This window comes from Aethalodelphis obliquidens, unplaced genomic scaffold, assembly GCF_003676395.1.
Source record: "Aethalodelphis obliquidens isolate GAN/ISIS:26980383/991018 unplaced genomic scaffold, ASM367639v1 scaffold31, whole genome shotgun sequence".
Lineage (NCBI taxonomy): Eukaryota > Metazoa > Chordata > Mammalia > Artiodactyla > Delphinidae > Aethalodelphis > Aethalodelphis obliquidens.
Genome location: NW_020837975.1, coordinates 14,455,864 through 14,472,496, shown reverse-complemented (window position 1 = coordinate 14,472,496; position 16,633 = coordinate 14,455,864). Strand labels below are relative to the sequence as shown.

The following is a 16,633-nucleotide window of genomic DNA, read 5'->3' as shown; positions in this document are numbered from 1 at the left end:
TTTTTTTGACTTTTGTACTTAGCATGCAGGACCCTGAGACTGGGGACTACCACTACAGCCAGGCGTCCAGGAAAATTCTAGTCACAGACTGGGGGCTCCAAATCGCTCGCAAAAACTATCCAGGCCTCCTATCTGTCACGATGTGGACCCCTAGCGGTGAGTGACCTTCCCCGTAAGTACTCTGGGTTAGACAGCGACAATTCTACTCGGATGCCTGCTTTGAGTTTGATTCTCGCTCCCGAATCCGCCCCCATTCCGCACTTCCCCATGCTCAATTTCAGCCTCTAAGAAAACAGGCAAACTGGAAAGTAAACTGTTGGCCGTCGTGCGGCTTCTATGGGATCCGGGACTTCTTTGGTCGCTCTTGCCGAGGTGCGTAACTTCCAACATAACCTAACGCTTTGCGGGTTATTTATATTCCCATCATTTATAACCATTTATTGTCCCCACGTAAATTAATACCGTTGCGGGTAGGGAAAAGGCAAAGATGCTTCCGCTCCCTCGAAGCCCACAGCGTCCCAAGGCCTGGAGCATCCCCGGAAGACCCGGCTCCACTCCCGCTAATCCCTTCCCTTCCGCCAGGGCCAACCGGCGCGGAGCTCTCGGGGTCACGTGGTCGCCGGGGGAGGGGAAGTGGGCGGCTCGGCGGCCGCCATCTTGCCGGCTTGGAGGCGGAGCGTGAGGAGAGCAGGTCGCGCGCTTTCCCGCGCCTTCCCTCGCCCAGCCCCGCGCCGCCCTCCGTGCTCCTCCCCACTTCTGGCTCCTGTGGCCGCTCCCTGAGTGGAGGAGCGGGGAGCCCCGGAGGGCGGGGGGGGGTGTGTCGGGCGCGTGCTCGCGCCCTCCAACCGCCAGCCGCGGCCGCGGAGGCGCGCTTGGCCGGGCCCCAGGGGCGGCGCGGGGCGGCGGGGAGGGGGCTGCTCTGGGTGCGGGGGCGGTGCGCGGCGGCTGTGGCGGCCCGGGCTGCAGCTGCGGTGGCGCGCTGGGGGCCCGCGTCCAGGGCGCCCCCGGTCGGAGCTGCCGCCGTGGCCGCGGCTGCCGGAGCCATGTACCGCAGCGGCGCCCGCTCCTCCGTCTCTTCGCACCGGCCTAAAGAGAGCGGCGGGGGCGGCCCGCGCACCGGCCGCAGCTCCGGCTCCTCTTCAGGCCCGTCTCGCCGCACATCGCCGCCGTCCTCCGGCTCCTCCTCGTCGCGGACACCGGCTCGCCGACCCCGCTCGCCCTCAGGGCACCGCGGCCGCCGGGCCTCGCCGTCCCCTCCGCGGGGTCGCCGCGGCTCCCCGTCTCCGCCCCGCGGCCGCCGGGCCTCGCCGTCCCCGCCGCGGGGTCGTCGCCTCTCCCCGTCCCCGCCGCGGGCCCGTCGCGGCTCCCCGTCTCCGCCGCCGCCGCGGGGCCGACGACTCTTCCCGCCAGGCTCGGCCGGTTTCCGAGGGAGCAGCCGGGGGGAGTCTCGCGCCGATTTCGCCCGGGACGGCCGCGGAGACCATCCAGGCGACAGCGGCAGCCGGGTAATCCCACCCCCTCGACCCGGACTCCCTTTCTACTGCAGTCCTCTCGCCCGGGGTTCCCGCTTCCAGAAACGCCCTCAGCCCGGGCGACCCGAGGCCTCCAGGCCGGGGTCCCCACATCGAAGGCCATCCATCCCCCCCGGCCTCCTCAGCGACGCCCAAACCAGGAGGTTCCCGGTCAGCCCATGGAGCTTCATTTGCACAATAACGGACTCGGGACGCGCCCGGGCGCCGGGTCGGGAGGCAGTGCTGCATTTCCTGGCAATAGGTTGATTCTCTCACTCTGGGTGAGGTGTGGAAAAGTTTGCCGGGGCAAGGGGAATCTCCTCCAAGCCGTGTGCCTGATACTTTTTCAATAGTTGGTGTCCTCAGAGTTCCGTGGTTTTGTATCCCCTAGACCTTAGCTGCGCCCTGGATCTTGGAATGGCTGAAATGTCTTTGTGGCGAGTTAGGGTGGCTTACACAGTTCCAGGGTAGACACCGAGAGTGTAAACTGTTAGCTCTCTAAGTTAGAGCTGTGCCTCCGAAATCGAAGTGTGGGTACCCACAGTTATTGTAATAGCTGTTGCTGTAATAGCTACCTAGTTATGTGGCAGGAATGATGCTTAGCCCTTCACTTTACACGTTCTCTTTGAACATTAACGACCATTTGAGGTGAGGGTTCCTCATCTAACAACTGAGGAACTCAGAGAGGTTTAAGTAACTTGATCAAGGCCACGCAGCTAAGAAGTGGTGGAGTGTGATTCAGTTCATCTCTGCCTGGTTCCCAACACCCTGATTTTAACTGTTATGTTTCCCTGCTAAAGGGACAGAGCATGAGGTTAAGAAGTTTAGTTTAGACGTAATATTGACTTCTCACCATACCCACCTTGCTAGTAGAGCCTCCTGGCAGAATCTGGTGTTTTGGAATTTGTTTTTATTATCAGTTCACCAATCTTTAAAAAACAAACCAAAAAAAACCCACCCCGTGACAAAGTTTCTGTCTTACTGAGTGGCTTTCTAACAGTATCTGGGTACTCTGGTCATAGATGAGTTGACTTGTCACTGTGTTAAGATTTTCATAGCTGAGCATGTATAGTCTGAATGTTAGTCACTACAGAGAAAGTAAGGAAGACAGAAAACTACTAGTTTGTATAACCTCCCCTTTCTTCTCCAACGCAAAACCTATTTGCTCCAGTCTTTTCCGTCTCAGTAAATGACATCACCCATTGCTCAGCCAGAAACAGTGAACATCTCCCTTCTCCCAATCCGTAAGAATAACTTCATCTATCTAACCTGTCAGCTGTACCTCCAAAATACATCCTCCAAACTGTCCTGCTGCCATCACTCTAGTCTAAACCCTATGACCTCTTGCCCAGGTTATTACATTAGTCTCCTTTACACTCTTGTTACCATCCAGTTTTTTCTGTACCCAGCAATCAAAATGATTTTTAAAGACCTTCATTTTATACATTTGAGAAGTATTTATTGAACATTTACCATGCTGTTCTGGGCGCTGGGGATACAATACTGAACAAACCTGTCAAAAACCCCTGCCCTCATAGAACTTACATTGTAACAGCAGGAGTCGGATAATAAATAAGAGAAGTAAAAAGTTTTGGCATGTTAAATATGATTAAGTGCTAAGAGAAAAAGAAAACAGAAGGGAGTTATAATTTTTGATAGGGTAGCCAGAGAAGGCCTTCTGGGAAGGTGACTTTTTAATAAAGACCTGAAGAAGATGAGGGTTATGGACAATATGAGCATCTGGAGGAAGTAATGTAGTTAGATCATATCACTCCCCTGCTTGAAACCCTTCTGTGGCTTGTTATACTAGGAATAAAAACCAAGTTCCCTAACTGTGACTTCTGACTCTCTTCTCCTATCACTTTGCTGCAGTCACACTGGCCACCTTTCTGTTGCCCAAAACATGCTAAGCTCATTACAGAGCATGTTCTTTTTGCCTGAAACATCTTCCATCTGTTCTTTGCAAGGCTGACATCTCATCATTCAGGCTTCAAATTAAGTAGTATCACCTCAGAAAGCCTCCTCTAACCAGCTTATCTGAAATAGCTCCTTTTCCCCAATCTCTTTCATGTTATTGTGTTTTAATGACTTTATACTGCTATCAGAAGTGCTTTATTTTTTTTTTAAACCTGTTTTTGGCTTGCCTCCTTTACTGGAAATGTATAGGTTCTGGCAGCAGGCTTAATTCACTCCTCTAGCCCCATGCCTGGTACCAGGAAATTAAAGAATAAGAGGTCACTGATTAGGAGGGTTGGAAGCATGGACTTTCATCTAAGAAAAATGATAATTTTTTTAAAGTCCTTTATTTTTGGAGTAGAATCTTACCGTAGCCATTTCACACCTTGTAGGACCACAACTTTGTGACTAGGGAGGAGAACATTTTTGAATGTAGAGATATCTTGACCTTATTGACTACTTATTGTGTTATTTTTTACTTTTGTAGAGACGCTCTCCTGGTCTGCGTTCTGACTCTTCTTTGGAACAGAGCTTAAGGATCACTGTTGGCAATGACCACTTCTGTGTTGGCATACCAGAACGGCGGCGGCTTAGTGATCGACTGGGGTCACCAGCGGATAATCTGGAGGATGTGGACAGGTAGGCTTCATCAGAGACAGGGCACACCATAGTAGTGCTTGAAGTTAGAAATGTTGCTGTTTTCTGAATGATGTATTTGAAAGGGTGGCGACAGCATTGAAGTTATACCCTGCATCCAGTACAAAGTATAACATTGGAAAAGGGTTTTTCAATGGGGTAGACTCTGAAAGAATTATGTAGGACTTCCCTGGTGGTGCAGAGGTTAAGAATCCGCCTACCAATGCAGGGGACACGGGTTCGAGCCCTGGCCCGGGAAGATTCCACATGCTGCGGAGCAACTAAGCCCGTGTGCCACAACTACTGAGCCTGTGCTCTAGAGTTCGCAAGCCACAACTACTGAGCCCATGTGCTGCAACTGCTGAAGTCTGTGCGCCTAGAGCCCTGCTCCGCAACAAGAGAAGCCACTGCAATGAGAAGCCTGCACACCGCAACAAAGAGTAGCCCCCGCTCGACGCAACCGGAGAAAACCCGCATGTAGCAACAAAGACCCAACACAGCCAAAAATAAATAAATTAATGAATGAAAAAGAAAAGGTTTAGCTAAATTCATGATATATCTATATCTATCTATCTATCTATGAAACATATACACATTAATAGAAAGTGAGAGATCTTTTAAAATGTGTGTTTTCTTTTTTATATTTTCTCGGCTGCGTCGTGTGGTATGTGGGATCTTAGTTTCCCCGACCAAGGATCGAACCCGTGCCCCTTGCATTGGAAACGCAGAGTCTTAACCACTGGACCTCCAGGGAAGTCCCTAAAATGTTTAATTTTAGTTACTACTTTACAACCACTGAGGGCTGAGGAAGGGCATTTAATACTCCATAGTATTAAATATAGATCTCAGGTACTAGGAACTTAGGTATATCTGGGAAGTAAATAATCACATTAGGTGTTTTTCACCTCATAAAAGAGTAAGGATGGGAGTACAGGGAAGGCACTCTTTCTGAGAGCTGAGAACCATGTCTATTAATGGTCTCTGCCCAGTACACTAGGAGTTTTCACAAATGTTTAGCAGTACCAATAAATCAATATAATGTTCTTTCAAACTGAGATTGTCCATGCAGTAGTGCACAGAGTATAGGCAGGCAGGTTGGGGACAGCTGGGCAGGAAATCTGAGGACCACTGCTGCCCTTTGGTAATATTTACTTCAAAGCTTCAGTGGCTATTCAATGTAGTGAAGCAAAGCGGGACAGTCACATAACAGTGAAACTTCTGAGTTTCAAGGTGTGTAACTATTAATTGAGGCAACAGCTCTTGCGTTTCTGGCTGCTTCTATTTTGGGAGATGATTGAGTAGGTGGTGCATGGTGTGATTCTCTTCCTTCCTTGCTGAGGTTTTGAGGTAACTTTAGCATTTCCTCTTGTTAGTTCTGGGTATCACCTCACTTTCCCATAAACTTTGTTATGCATGTGTGCTTCAGATAGCCAATTGTCTGTTTAAGTTATAAAAATTAAAAATTTCCTCTTAGGATGTTTGAGGTTGTAATCTTTCACGAATACTGTTTCAGAGAGACAAATTTATTTTAGAGAAAGTGAGATTAAGACTCTAAAAGGAGGTCCCAGGCCATTCTTTAGACTTTTTGCCCCCAGCACTCTTGCTCAATATAGTTTGTGTGGATAATAACTGTTGGCTAAAACCAGGCCATAGGAATGTTGGCACTCTCAAGATGTCTTCTCGACTGTGAGTCCACTGTTCAGTTGATGAAATGAGCCATTTCCATCCTTTGTATGTAGGTGTGTGTTTATTTTTTTCCTGAGACCCTCTATTCTTTCTCTTCCCATATTGAATTTGTTAAATTTTAATACCTGGTTTGGGTTATAGCCAAATCAAGGGTTGTCAGTCTCCTCACCATGGCAGCTCTGTGTGTACGATTGTAACTTACTCTGAAAAGGGAACGTGAACATGTTGTATGAAGACTCTTAGCTTCTAAAAACTTGTGGATGTGAGGTTGATTTCCCTTGTTTATCAAAGTACTACGCACATTATACGTTCCATTCATGGAATTCTCATCTCCTAACTCCTCCTTGCCCTGACGTAGGTTGAGGGAGTAGAATTTTTTCCCTCTGATTTGCCTTAGGGAACAGACAGAAGCAAACAACTTTCTTCAGGCATTTTGGGGATTCAGCAGAGGAAAATAATGGGAAGTTTGGGTTCTGGAGGACCTTTTTTTTTCCTTATATACATTTTAAGCAGCTTTATTTAGCCATAATTCATGTACCATACAATTCACTCATTTAGTGTACAGTTCAGTGACTTTTAGTATATTCATAGAGTTGTACATCTACCACTGTGATCAGTTTTATTTTTATTACCTTATCCTTAGCTATTAGTCTCACCGCCCGCCCCAAGCCTATTACTAATCCACTTTCTATCTCTATAGATTTACCTATGCTGGCCATTTCATAGAAATAGAATCATACAACGTGTGGTCCTTTGGTGACTGGCTTCTTTCGCTTAACATATGTTTTCAAGATTCACGTTTTTTCATATAACAGTGCGTCATTCCTTTTTTTTCTTTCATATAACAGTGCGTCATTCCTTTTTTATTGCTGATAATAATTTCATTTTATGTGTTTTGTTTATTCATCAGTGATGGATGGATAACATTTTAGTTGTTTCTGCTTTTTAGCTATTATGAATAATGCTTCTATGAACATTGGTGTACAAACTTATGTGGATGTATATTATATGTTTTTTTAATTTCTTTAATGGAATTTGTAAACACAGAAAAAGTAGAATAGTACACTGAGCATCCATGTACCCATCCCTACATTGAACAATCAATTTTTTAAGTAGATTTTATTTTAGAAAAGAGTTGGACTTAACCAAAGCTTTCAGAGAGAGTTTGTCAGTGGACTATTCTGAGCTGCAGGGGATCGGGGCCCTTTTTAGGACTTACTTTTATTGCAGCCAATTCTCTTCTTATCCTTTGGGAGAACTGGGGAAGGAGGACGTGAGCTTCTAATCAACCTGATTTCTGCCTGTATTTACATGATAGCTCATTCTTTTAACTGTTTCTATTCCTTCTTTCATTGTTTTTTGCCTCCTTTTGCTGGAGATTGCAAGTTTAAAGTGAGTCTTTCTGAGAGCCATTTCATTATTTCTAGCTTCTTGATATTTAATGTTGGATTAGATCTTGGGCTAGTATGTTGCTTGGTGGAGACATGTAAGAATCCTGGTGAGGAGCAGAATGTGGGAGCATGGATGCACTTTCCACTACCCATGGAGCCTGTGATTTTCCTCTACACTAATGTGATCAGAGACTATGTATGGTAGATGGTGTTTTGGCAGTGCAGTGACTCAACTCATGGATGTTCCTCCCTGGAAATAGATGTCTTCGTGGCTGACAAACCTACAGAGTAAAATGTTTTACTCTAGTTACGTTCGATTTCGGAGATCATCCTTGGTCATTCTCATTCTTTCCTATTATTTCATAGTACATTGGGACCTCAGAATTCCCCAAATTCTTAGGGAGGAGGTGAATAACAGGAACCTCAATTCCCATATGTGGCATGCTTATAGAGGAGGTGATAAAGTTTATCCTTTATAGTCTTTCATAAAGTTATTTATAGCTGTTACCCAGGTCTAAAACTGAACAAAGACTGGGCTGGCGAATGAGAAAAAGCAACTCTTTGATGTTCTACTTAGTCCCAGAAATAGGAAAACAACTATAAAAAAAAAGAAAAGTCATTTCTCAAAACTCACAAAAAAACAGAAGTAGCTACTAGCATGTAGAAGACAGCAATAATTACCATCCTCTGAACAGTAATTCACTCTGAAGTGTGAGTGACATGTAAGTTTTTCAAAGTGGTATGCTTAAAGTGCTAGGGGATCTTTATTTCTATCTGTGATTTAAGTCAGAAGCTTTTAGGGGGCAATAGAAACTCTGACCGTAGTGCCCAAAAAGATTAGGATATTGTGTGTGATATAGAGATCTGCGCTAAAAGGACAGATGTCCAATCCTGTATTTTTACCTTCATGCCATGAAAGTCTAAGACCTTTTTATTTCTATAAAATAAAAATATATAGTGAGATAAACCATCACATACTCTTTCTGGGCCAAAGATTAGCAGAGTGCTTGTGGATATCCAGGCAAGGCAGGAAAGAGGGTAACAAACAGGCTGTGAGGGAGTTTTATGGTTTTTAATATATGAGCCAGCAAAACAAAGCATTGGAGAACCTTCTAAAACTTATGAGAAAATCATGCCAATTGGATAGATCAATGGTTAAAAAAAATTTTTTCCCCACAGTGAAACTCTTTTTTCCCAAAGGAAATATTATATAGAACTTTATTATATAAACAGATAAAGTTGGGACCAGTATGATTTCAGTGAGGTGGAAGGCCCAGAGCCATGCAGGCTCTTAACCTCCTTCCTTTAGGCAGCTCCTGAGCACTCTTCAGAATCTCTGTGGAACACAGCTTGAAAATCATTGATCTGAACTGGTGTTTCTCAAATTTTAAACTGCATACAGATCACCGGGAGGGCTTGTTAAAATGCAGATTCTGATTCAGTAGGCCTGAGTGGAACCTGAGAACCTGCATTTCTAAAAACTTCCTGGGTAATACTGATGTTGCTGATTCAGACCACAGTTTCAGTAGCAAAGAGCTAGAATTTAGCTAGTGTGAAGTTGGGTAACCCATGTCTCTTTGTAGTCTGGTAGTGGTGTTTTTGCGTCTCCCAGACCCTAGCACGATACTATGCATCCCCAAAGTCTAATCAGAGAGATTAGCCTAAGAATTCTGTCTAGATACATTAGTAGTATCTTTGGTTAGAGGCTCCAGCTGCTTGTGCCCTGGGGAAAGGGAGAAGAAGTATTCCATGTATATACATAGATTTGTTCTTGGACTTCATGATTATTGTCTTTTGTTCTAAGCATTCTACAGCCCCCTTGCCAGATGTCAGTCTCTTAGCCTTGTCTGGTCTTGCTCTTTCCAAGTCCATTGTATTCAGTGATGCTTGTCTCTTTTCTCAGGGATGACCTGACTGATGATTCTGTCTTCACTCGAAGCTCCCAGTGCTCTCGAGGTCTTGAACGATATATTTCCCGGGAGGAGGCACCTCTCAGTCCCTTCTTGGGACAACTTGACGAGGACTACCGAGCAAGAGAAACTTTCCTGCATCGGTCTGATTATAGTCCCCATGTCAGTTGTCATGATGAGCTGTTGCGGGGAACAGAACGGAATAGAGACAAACTCAAAGGCTCCTACTCTATACGACCTGAGGAAAGGAGCCGGGAGGCCAAACGGCCCCGTTATGATGACACAGAGAAGATACACAGCATGGGAGGTGATCACACAAGTTTTACATCGGGGGCCCGCAACTATCGACAGCGTAGACGGAGCCCGAGTCCTAGGTTTTTAGACCCTGAGTTTCGAGAGCTGGACCTTGCCAGGCGAAAACGAGAGGAAGAGGAGGAACGAAGTAGGAGCTTGAGTCAGGAACTGGTGGGAGTTGATGGTGGTGGCACTAGCTGTCCCATCCCTGGATTGTCAGGTGTCCTAACAGCGTCGGAGCCAGGATATTCTTTACATCGGCCAGAGGAAGTATCTGTGATGCCCAAGAAGTCAATTCTGAAAAAGCGGATTGAGGTGGACATGGAGCCTTCCATGCAGGTCTATGCTGCATTTCTTCTAGGGTCTCTTGCTAGTCCCTGTAATATTTTAAAGCCTAGTTACTTTCCTGGGGGCTGTGTCCCTAAGGTATCTTTGGAATATGTGTTGGACCAACATTGTTATGCCTATGAGCCGTACCTTCCAGGACTCTCCAAAGGAAACTGTAGGCTTCATAATGCAACAGTAGAGGGCTTCTACTGTCATGTATTAGGCTTTCTAAACAGACATTTTGGAGAGTATCTATTAAAGGTTTTTTTTTTCCGCCTCTAAATTGGATAGTCCTTTAGGATCTTTGAATATGGGTTTCTTGGAAATGAAGCTTGAAGAGCAAAGGGAGGAGCTGATCTGAATTTTCCTCATCTCTCTTTAAAGAGAAGAAAAAATGTATGAGTGGTAGGACAGTAGACCAGAAATCAGATGATTCTGATTCTGGACCCGTCTCTACCACCAACTTGCTGTGTGATTTTTAAATAAGTCACCTAACCATTCAGGACCTTGATATTTTTTTCTCACTTATGAAAAGATGGTCAGGCATGAGCACTTGTTTTTACCTATCCTTTTAGGAGCTAAATGTTTCTGAAGAAGTGCCTGAGGGCACTTAGGGAAGTAAGGGAAGGCGATCAGTTAGGGTTAACAGAGTTTCCTGACCCTACTTCAACCAAAGTAGCTCTGCTTTTATGTTTTTTTCTTTCAGGGATCCATAAAAAAGAAAGCAAGTAAGCTAGGGCATCTCTAAAGTCCTTTTGAATTCAAATTCCTTGATAAAGACTACAACAAATGGGCAAAAATGAAGACTCAATCTGCCTTCTTTTCTGTTTCCCCCTGCTATGGCAGAACCATCTGGAGAAACGGGAACCCAAATCTTGAACCTGGCTAAGGACCTCCCTTTCATCCACATTTATCTTTTCCCTATTAATTCAAGAAGAGCAAAGTATTTATGTATTTATCTCAATTACTAGTTTTCTGAGATTCTGCATAGAGGCTAATTCAGTTATGTTTGTCTTTGCAGCTTGAGAGTTTTTCCAGCAGTACCAGCTCCAGCCAGGATCACTCCCTTTACTCTGGACACTCATCTCTTCCACTAAGTGGTGCTATTGCTGCTTTTGCCTCAGAGGTTGAAAACAACAAGGGAACTGTGGTAGAGACTACCCTGAAGGAATCTCAGGGCAACCTCTACCAATGGGGCCCCCTCTCTGGGATACCCAAAGACAGCAGTCCCCTCAGAGAGCAGTTTGGAAGTTTTCTGTGCCACAAGGAAAAATTGGATATGAAGGCTGAGGGACCAGAGCGACACACAGACTTCTTGCTTCCTCATGAGAGAGCTAGCCAGGATGGCAGTGGTTTCTCCTGCATTCTGAGCATGTTAGCAGATTCTACCAGTACACAGGAAAAGAGGCGACGTAGCTTCCCTGACATTGAGGATGAGGAGAAATTTCTCTATGGGGATGAAGAAGAGGATTTAAAGGCAGAATCTCCACCAAAGCCCCTTGGGGGCTCTGAAAGTGAAGTTATGAGGCAGAAGGGAAGCTCCCTACCCTCTTCAGCTCCAGCTGTAAAGCTAGAATCAATAGAAGAGACCAGTCCAGAATATGCAAAGATTCATGACTTGCTCAAGACCATAGGGCTGGATATTGGAGTAGCAGAGATTAGTAAACTGGCTGCACGTACCCAGGAACGACTTCATGGCAAGAAGCCATCACGTTCCTCTGCTGACCGCCGTTCCTCTGTTGACCGGCACTTTTCAGCAGACCGCTGTTCCTCAGTTGACCGCCGTTTCTCAGCTGATCGGCGCTCTGCAGATCCTCACAGACTGGAGAGTGGAGAGGCACACCATAGCAATACCCACTCCCCAGAGGTATCCCATCCACACCCAGTCTCCCCTGTGGATCCTTACCTGCTCACAAAAAACAGCCCCCCGTTCCTAAAGTCTGACCATCCAATGGGTCATATTGCAGGACCTGAGGTGGTTGGCAGTGGGTTTCAGTCATCTGTTGCAGTCAGGTGCATGTTGCCATCAGCCCCATCTGCCCCAATTAGACTTCCACACCCTGCTTCTTTATCTCAGTTTCATATGCCAAGGGCCTCTCAGTTTGCTGCAGCTCGGATACCTCCAAACTACCAGGGACCTGCCATTCCCCCTGCTTCCTTTGATGCCTATAGGCACTACATGGCATATGCAGCCTCAAGGTGGCCCATGTACCCTGCCTCCCAACCTTCAAACCACCCTCTACCTGAACCACACAGGATAATGCCAGTTACCAAACAAGCTACCCGTAGCCGTCCCAATCTCCGTGTGATCCCCACTGTGACTCCTGATGAGCCCAAGCAGGAGGAGTCAGTGCTGGGCTCAATTCCTCCTGCCCAAGTGCCTGTCCATGTGTCCATCCCATCACTCATAAGATATAATCCAGAGAAGATCTCGGATGAGAAGAACCGTGCTTCCCAGAAACAGAAGGTGAATATTAGCTTTGGGCATCCTGTGCCTGAATCTTCTATTTTAACATAAATTTTTATCTTTTAGAGGGAGCTGAAAATTTGCAAGGCCCAAGGCAGTCTTTAGAGACTGCTGTCTTACCATAATTTTTTCTTTTATGTTTTCTCATTTGGACTAAAGTCTGGCCGTAGGTCCCACTGTGATTGCTAGACTTCTTTTTTAAGTTTATTTCTCTATCTGAATTATCAGCCTTAGGACCCTATGGGTAGGAGCTGGGAACCTTGAAGTCTTTAATATGACCTCATCAGGGAGAGAGGAACCAAAATTGGGCTGGGTGAAAGAGAAATCAGGAAATCTATGTTTCATCCCAGTGAGTTTTGGATCTTTTTCCTGTAGTGATTATGGGGTTTAAAAACCAATAACTAGTTGTTGCTTGGTAATTAAACCAAGAAGTAAGCTTTGCTAATTCTGGTTTAACTTAGAGTCCAGGAATAATAATATTTTTTGATACTTTTTTTTTAAAGTAGTTTTTATAGTGTCAAAAATAGTTTTTATACTTTTTTTTAAAAAAGTAGTTTTTATACTGTTCATCGGGTTCCCAGGCTATAGAAAGGGAGCAGTGGCTGGGGTAAAGATATAATAATTCTAGATGCTTTAGAGCAGTAGGTAAAAATTATGTAGGGATGAGGAATACAGAGTAGAAGAATTTTGAATAGAAAAATTAATATGTACTGTTAATTTTACAGGTCCTTAATAACTAAAAACTCATTTTGTTAAACAAGGTGACCTAAGGATGATAAAATTGTAATATGTGTAAATTTGGTTTGCTAATAAAATAATTAAGACCTGAGGAGAAAAGTAGAAAAGGCAAAATTGTAGGCCTAATCTCATTTTTTTTCCAGTTGAACAGAAATTTAGCTAATCCTTGAGAAGACAAAAAACACCTCTTAATTTTCCATGGTACTTGGGTGCCCTGAACCTCAGTCTTTTGGTTTTTTTTTTTTAAGTCTTTTGGTAAATAGGAAGATACGTTCCATACAACAAAACCTAAGACTGCAGAAACACTGTCTGGAGACTAGTGCTTTCCCTTTACGTTTAAAAACCTAGTACTTAAGTCAGGGCTGACAATACACAGATTTTTCACATGAGCTCCTTATATAGACAAGCCATATTTGTTTTTCCATTTGGTGATAGTAATACAGTTGAAAGATCAGGGCTTTAGGGCATGCGTAGCTGGATTTTAAATCATCTTACTATATGATCTTTTGGTATGTTACTTAGTCTTTTGCAACCTCAATTTTCTTACCGTGAAACAGATAGTTTCATGACTAAATAAGATGATATATGTAATGCAGCTAACACAGTGCTTCATCCGGTAACACATATTAGTTCCCTTCTTGATGGCTCCTTTTGGGCTCAGAACTACTATCTAATAGTGTAGTGCTTCCTGTATGAAAAAAGTACTTTCCGGTCAGTACAGTTCTGGAAAGGATAATTCTATTCTGGCACTTGGATTGGAATGAAATATCACCTTCACTATAAAGTCAGAGCCTCTGTGTGCAGGCATTTGGATTCTTGCATTCAGATATTATCTAGTGTGAAGGTTTATGGAAAAGAACAATAGAAAAGGGATGTTGGAGGCTAAAGGATCTCTTACCATTTTGTACTTTGCAGGTTATTGAAGAGAGGGAAAAGCTGAAGAGTGACCGGGAAGCTCGCCAGAAGAAGATGTACTATCTCAGGACCGAGTTGGAGCGGCTTCATAAACAACAAGGTATCAGACACTTCTTTGCATGACTGCCTTTTGTAACTTTAGTAGGAGACCCAAATGGAGAGCTTTGGGGATTCTCAGACAGTTCATTGACACTGAAGCTTCACTTTCAAACAATTTTTGATATAATTAGACTTATAGAAAAGTTGCATTAATGATGTAAAGAATTCTCAGGTTCCATGATTATTAACATTTTACTATATTTGCCTTATCCATTTTTCTCTCTCAGTTGTGTTTGTGCATATGTGTATATTTTTCCTGAACTGTTTAAGAGTAAGTTGTAGATATGTATTCCTTTACTCCTAAACACTTAAGTGTGTGTCTTCTAACAACAAAGAATTCCCTTGGATAACCACAGTATGCTTATCAAAATTAGAAAATTAACAGTAATATACTAGTCTACTGATCTTACTCATATTTCATCAGTTGTCCCAATGATGTCCTGAAGCAAAAGAAAATGAAAGATTACACATTGCATTCAGTTGTCATGTTCTTTTAGTCTCCTTTAATCTGTAGTAGTTCGCGAATCTCCAGAAGAGGTCACATGTTTTGTAGAATGTCCTTTAATTTTGGTTTGTCTGATGTGTCCTTATGATTAAATTCAGGTTATGCATTTTTGGCAGGAACATCACAGAAGTGATGCTAAGTTCATATCAGGTGTTGATTTGTCCCATACTGGTGTTGTCAACTTTGATCATTTGGTTAAGGTGGCGTCTGCCAAGTTTCTCCACTGTAAGGTTACTATTTTACCCTTTTCAGTTAATAAGTATCTTATAGGGAAGATACTTTGAGACTATGTAAATATTCAGTTACTCCTCAAATTTTGGCCCACTAGTTTTAGCATTCATTGATGATCCTTGCCCAAATCAGTTATTATTATGGTGGTTGTTAAATAGTAATTTTCTAATTTCATCATTCCATCTTCGTTAATTAGTTGGCTTTCTACTATGAGGAGGAGCTTTCCACCCACACCTCCTCCCCCATTTATCTGTCCATTTATAACAGTATGAACTCATGGATTCTTAATAGGTAATAATATTTTACTATTATTATTTATCTTCATGCTCAAATTGCCCCAGATTTGGTCAGTAAGACCCCCTTTAAGTTGACTCCTGTGTCCATCATTTTTTGAGTACTTCCTTTTTGGCACAAGAAGATGCTCCACGATGCCTCTATTGATTCCACCTCTTCATCTATGCTTTTAGGAATTCACATACACTAAGAACATAGCAAGACTTCTATATTACAGCTTGGTGATAGCATGGAAGAGTAGAAGTGGGAGAATATATAATTTCTTCTGTTTGGGTTTGGGCTGTTTAGGGATGAGAAACTTAGTTATTAATCCTGTGAGGATTAATTCATGAGGACCTGCAATTTGGAATAGGAGATAACATTAGGTGAGCTTGAGGCAAAACCTAAAACTCAATGGAGGTATTGGTGAAGGGTTGTTAAATCAGGTAAAGTCAAATATGTGACTGAATGTTTTTTGCCCTCTGAGTAATTCTTTAGTTCTCTGAAGAGGACAGCCACAGGATTCATAGTCACACATGCACACAAACTTGTATATACCCTTTTAGGGATTCATGCAGTGCCTCCCTGAAACCTATCCATAGGTGCTTAGTTAATAACCCTTACATAAGAAATAATGTAATCACTCAATCACTTTACCTCCATAGGAGCTTCAACTAAACCAGCCCATGTGGAAGGCAAGTCTCACCTGCTTTTAGAATGTTTTATGGAGAAAGATTTTGTGACCATAAAGTCTTGAGAATTAGTACTTATGACTGAAATATGACTTGTTAACTTTCCTTGTGCTTCTTTCTGTTGACATTTGACTACTCAGGGGAAATGCTGCGTAAGAAACGAAGGGAGAAGGATGGTCACAAAGACCCACTCCTGGTAGAGGTGAGTCGGCTTCAGGATAACATTATGAAGGACATTGCAGAACTTCGACAAGAAGCAGAAGAGGCAGAAAAAAAGCAGTCTGAACTGGACAAAGTGGCTCAGATCTTGGGAATTAACATTTTGGATAAATCTCAGAAGTCTTCAAATGACAGTAGGGATCCTACAGAGAAGACTGGGAAAGCAGAAAAATCCAGGAGTCCAGAAAAAGTGTCATCATCCTCAAACTCCTTTTCCAACAGCAAGGTAACAACTCAACTTTTCCTTTTTTATTGTATCTTTTATTTCCATGGACTCCTAAAGAAGCCTTCTAACTAACCATTTTCTTAGCATCCTTTTCCAATCTGTTCTTAGTCTTGCTAGAGTTATCTTTGTAAAGCATAGTTCAGATCATGGTATTCTCCTTCAGAATTTTCGCAGTTCCCCATTGCCCACAAAGTAGAATCCTGGGCCCTCCATGTTCTAGTTCTAGCATTTACTCCTTAACTCACTCCAGTTTGGCTTCTAGTTTTCTCATAACTCGTAATGCCATTTTGTAGATTCATATTTAGCTACAAGGTCACCACTATGTTGTACAGCCTCAAATTCAGTTCTCAAATCAGTATTTGATATAGGGAACCACTGTCCCCTAAAAAAATGTTTTCTTCCCTTGGCTCCTATCACATTTCTTTTCCTCCTATATGCTGGTTGCTCCTGTTTAATCTCCTGATCTTTAAATATTTTAGTTCTTCAGGGCTCAGTTCTAGCCTAATTCTCTAGAATTCTGCTTTCTCCCTAGGTCATTTCATTCAGTCCTATGCTGA

At 43.6% G+C, this 16,633-nt stretch overlaps 1 protein-coding gene across 12 annotated transcripts in view; it reads left to right on the top strand.

The window, feature by feature from the left end:
* The window catches only part of ZNF318 (zinc finger protein 318), a 31,644-nt gene continuing 15,011 nt past the window's right edge, over positions 1-16,633 (top strand). For 5 of the 12 annotated variants that reach the window (XR_003437196.1, XR_003437195.1, XR_003437194.1 and 2 more), the window contains exons 1-6: positions 470-1,505; positions 3,955-4,106; positions 9,084-9,723; positions 10,733-12,178; positions 13,832-13,931; positions 15,772-16,076. Coding sequence is in view for 9 of the 12 variants with exons in the window: in XM_027127320.1 (XP_026983121.1) it covers positions 1,044-1,505; positions 3,955-4,106; positions 9,084-9,723; positions 10,733-12,178; positions 13,832-13,931; positions 15,772-16,076 (3,105 nt within the window). In the remaining 3 variants the exon portion in view is untranslated. Of the gene's footprint in view, positions 373-438; positions 1,506-3,954; positions 4,107-9,083; positions 9,724-10,732; positions 12,179-13,831; positions 13,932-15,740; positions 16,077-16,633 lie in introns of those variants that run through there. The other 7 variants (XM_027127317.1, XM_027127322.1, XM_027127321.1 and 4 more) reach the window with 7 other exon arrangements.